The sequence below is a fragment of the Alosa alosa genome, chromosome 21 (assembly GCF_017589495.1).
Source record: "Alosa alosa isolate M-15738 ecotype Scorff River chromosome 21, AALO_Geno_1.1, whole genome shotgun sequence".
NCBI lineage: Eukaryota > Metazoa > Chordata > Actinopteri > Clupeiformes > Clupeidae > Alosa > Alosa alosa.
This window is the reverse complement of record NC_063209.1, coordinates 18,621,315-18,625,863: the sequence shown is the minus strand read 5'-3', so window position 1 is coordinate 18,625,863 and position 4,549 is coordinate 18,621,315. Positions and strand designations below refer to the sequence as shown.

Below are 4,549 nucleotides of genomic sequence, written 5' to 3'. Positions count from 1 at the left end.
AAAGATGTATACTACACAAAAAGTAAGCTATGCTTAGTTCAAATTATGTAGATCAACAGTACACTTCCATAAAACTATTTTTGCAAAGGGTGTGGAAGGTTATATCAGACTCCATAGGTGAGAACAGCACGAAGGTTCACAAAACTAACTAAAATATTCAGACTCTGGTGTTGTGCAAGCTGAGAATTGGGATAGTTAAAGCGAGTAGTGTGATGAAAAGCACACAGTTATCTTAAATGTTGGCATATTCCAAGGGTTTGGTAGGATTCATTTCAAATTTAAAAGATACTGACGTTACAAATCTGTGTGTGTGTGTGTGTGGGGGTCACCAAGTGTCAGTGGGAGAGAGGAGGAGGAGAGTTTCATATTGTCCCTTCCTATTTGTGTCTCCCCGAGATGTTGTGGTTTGGTTTGCATCTTAATGTTATTATGCCACTCTGAGTTGAATGGAGAGGGATGGATAGAGGGATGAATGGAGGGTGATGTGAGAGAAAAAGAAAGACAACAAACCAGTACTGTCCAACTGCTGTGTCACAATGACAGTGATTTTGGCAGGATGTGAAAACACAATCACACACACACACACACACACACACACACACACACGTGTCTGTGGACACCACCTCTCACCCAGAATGAAACCTGTCCTCGACTGTGAGAGTGGTCTGTGTGTGTTGGTAGGGGAGGAGTGTAAGTGTGAATGGGAGGGTGGGGGACCTCTGCACCTGGTAACCTTTGAACCCTGTAAAAGGTGTGATGTAAAGACATGGGACTGGCGTGCATGTTGAAACAGAAGTCCCGTGGAGCGCGTGTGCCGCTATGAGCTGAGAGAGGAGGAGGACAGACACACACGGAGACGCAGACAGCCGTCCGACAGCAACACACACACACACAGAGGCCGGATACCGTATGTGCCTCTGTCTGCTGTGAGCTGCGACAGAGAGAGGACGAAGGAGAGGGAGCGAGCGAGGGAGGGAGGGAGGGAGAGAGAGAGCCAGGACAGAGGTCAGCCAACGGTAAGATCTGTCAGACTTCTGCCTTTAAACGTCCTTTCATCACCAGTCTGTCTGGTGAGAGTGAAACCAAAGCTACTGTGTCCGTCAAGACTGGAAGCAAGAGGAGAGATGGCCGGGGCTTGTGTGTGTTTGTGTGCATTCTTTACATTCAGTGCGTGTGAATGTGTGTGTGTGTGTAGATGTGTGCGTACGTGCGTGCGTGCGTTTGTCCGTGTGTTTGTGTGTGCGTGCGCGCGCAAGCCAGCACGTTAGGACTGCAGTGCTGCTCATGCTGTTTGCTAAGTGCGGTTGAAATCTGAAGCATGTCATCTCACCATGCTGTCTAACACTCTTTCCACAGACTCACTCACACACACACACACACACACACACACACACACTCACACACACACACACACACAGACGTCATGGGGGTCCGGAACATGTTGTCCAATGACAGCAATGAGGAGGAGGGGAGTGTTACAGGAGTCTCTTTTGTAAGTACTTCTCTCTCTGGCACACACTTACTCCCACACACACATACACACACACACACACACACCCTCACTTAACCCCAGACTTCTCTGTCTCTCTTTCTCTCCCTCTCCCTCTCTCTCTCTCTTTCCCTCTCTCTCTCTCTCTCACACACACACACAAACACACACTCACACACACAGCCTGTTCACCATCATAGAAGTGGCCAGATACTCACATACATATAAGCATATATGCAATACCTGATACTTGAGTGAAAACCCCATTGCTGCTGTTGTTGTTGTTGTTGTTGTTGTTGTTGTTGTTGCTGTTGTTGTTGTTGTTGTTGTTGCTGTTGTTGTAGTGGCAACCCTGCTGATGTGTTGTCTATGTGTATGTCCCTGTGCATGTCTCGTACATACTATACTTGCCATCACTTTTGATACTGTGCCAATGCAGTTATCTCCATTCCTCATCCTATCCTACGGCACTCTAGGCTTTCATTGTCCTGTTTCCACAACAAATCATCTATATCAACTATATAAAGTGATCATCTATCTGTGATTACTTTTATGGGTGTGTATTTGTGTGCGTGTGTGTGTGTGTGTGTGTGTATGTGGCTGTGTGTCTGCGCACATGCATGCATGCCTGCATGTGCGTATGTGTGTGTGTGTGTGTGTGTGTGTGTGTGTGTAATATATGCATCAACCTTCACCCATACTATGAAGTTATTTTTGATCAATGTCATCTGCAGATTTTAATCTTCCTTACATGCTCTATGTGAGGGAGGGGCTTGTGGCTGTACCCACCAATAGAAATTCTTCTCTCATCATTCAGCCATCCACCCACTCATTTCACTTCCACTTCAATAGACCTTTTTCACAGCAGCCATTTTGACATGAAATACTAGGGCAAGCACAGGTATTACTAATTATGTCAACAAAGTCTCTGATAAATTTAAGTGTAGCATAATCAAAACCTTAATTAACATTTTTAGTAACTCCATGTGCCTACCAAACATTTCATGTCAAAAATTCCTGCTGTGAAACAGGTCCATAAGCAAAACAATATTTGAATTGCAATCAAAAAAGACATTTGCAAGCAAGTTTTTTTTTAGAGACAACCAAATTCCTTTGGTTTGTAAGCAAAGTTATCTGTTTAAAAATGTGATTGCAGTGCAGATATTTGAATTGTCAGTTCATGTTGGATAGTAACAAACTTTGTTTTTTAAACACTTGCACTGAAAAGAGATGACAAAAGAACTCCAATAATGCTCAGTGAAGCTCTTAGGCCTACTTGAAACACCCCCCCACGCACACACACTACCGACCAACCAACACCCCGCCCAAGAGTTTTGCTGAAACCAGGCTGGTGGGGGATTGAGGAGGAGAGGATCCTGTTGGGCTCATGGCGACTTCCTCTCTCTATGCTGCTGATTGGTTGCGCTTTTCTCTCCATGCTGCTGATTGGTTGGATTTACAGTATAGCGGGTCGTGGCTTCGATCAGCTGTGCTCAGGAGGCGTGTTCTTGCGGTCGCTGAGGGGCCTGTATCACATGGTTGAGAATAAGTCTAATTTGATTAACAGGTTAGAAGATTCCCCTGCCCGATAAAGCACATCATAGTTTTAACTGGATAACACACTTTTCTCTTTCTCCATCACTTTGGAGAGAGCACTCTGTAGACCTAAGGTAAGACAGCAAAATGAGTTCTGTTGTAATGTAGTCGATCTGTTTAAAATGTGAATTAAATTGTTGCATACATGTCTGTAGTGTTCATGTCAGCAGCAGATGGACTGGGTGCTTCTGCATTGCTTTCAGGTGCATTCTGTGGATTTTTGGCTGTTGATTACGAGAATCATCTTTTTGACGTCAAATTGTTCCTTCATATTTTAAATGTACTCTTATATTGTCCCCAAAGTAACCTCCTTTGGTCATGCCTTATAAGGAGTTTGGGCTGCTGATCTTTTTTGTGATTTTTCTTTGATTTGAGAAGACCCCTAATATTTCAAAGCAAGTGCTTTTGGTCAGACCAAGTACAACGTTTACAAAGTTCTCCACCAAGCTACCATCCCAGGGTGCGTTAGTTCTTTCCAGGAACCATTGGAACTGGGGTTAAGAGACACCAACCATTTAGTTTAGTTGATTGCACACCCCCTGTGTGTGTGTGTGTGTGTGTGTGTGTGTGTGTGTGTGTGTGTGTGTTTATTTATTCCTCGTCATTTGACATTAATTACCTCTGCATGTCAACCTATTCTGTCAACCATCCAAATGGCCTCCAGGCTGACCTCAACTAGAGAACAAAAACTTTTCAGGTGATCAGTGAGTTTAAACCGAACTGTGCACCAGAACACACTGGACATGGAAGCAAAGACCAGAGACCCTGCAGGTACAACTGATGAACAGCTGCCTCTGCCAGAGGAGGGTCGGGAGGCCAAACATACGGCCAGACATGCCCGATGTGAGGACTGTCTACTGGAAGTGGAGCTGAAACAGTCTGCACATGGGGGGGGGGCTGGGTACAGGACCGGGGTACTTTGTTTAGACTTGTAAATGTTCCAAAGTGCATTTTTCATATTTTCATTTGTATAATTTCCTCTCTCTCTACCTGTCTTCTCCCTCTCTTTGCCATTCACCCACTCCTCCTCTCTCCCTCTGTCTCTCTCTCTCTCTCCCTCTGTCTCTCTCTCTCTCCCTCCCTCTCCCTCTCTGTCTCTCCCTCCCTCCAGAAGCGGCGTAGGCTCAGTGATCCCTGGCCGATGTCGGGTCCAGAGGAGCTGCCTTCAGTGGGGGAGCCGGTGGAGGAGACGCCCCCCCAGTCAGGGCGCCACCGCTACTACCACGGCTTACAGACCATGATCCCATTTCGCATGTCATCAGGGTGGGCACACACACACACACACACACACACACACACACACACACACAAATGCATACATACTAGTCAGTTTGACAGAAGATCTGTAGAGACTCATGGGGATGATAAATGTGTTAATGGTGACGGTGTTAATGGTAATGGTGTGTGTGTGTGTGTGTGTGGGTGTGTGTGTGTGTGTGTGTGTGTGTGTGTGTGTGTGTGTGT

General features: G+C 45.7%; 1 protein-coding gene across 1 annotated transcript in view; it reads left to right on the top strand.

Annotated features, from left to right (window-relative positions):
• Positions 1–1,251: 1,251 nt before the first annotated feature.
• LOC125286170 (ATP-binding cassette sub-family C member 12-like) overlaps positions 1,252–4,549 on the top strand; it is a 37,890-nt gene continuing 34,592 nt past the window's right edge. Inside the window, 2 exon segments of the mRNA XM_048230937.1 lie at positions 1,252–1,492; positions 4,197–4,348. Coding sequence (XP_048086894.1) covers positions 1,424–1,492; positions 4,197–4,348 — 221 coding nt within the window. The 5' untranslated portion in view covers positions 1,252–1,423.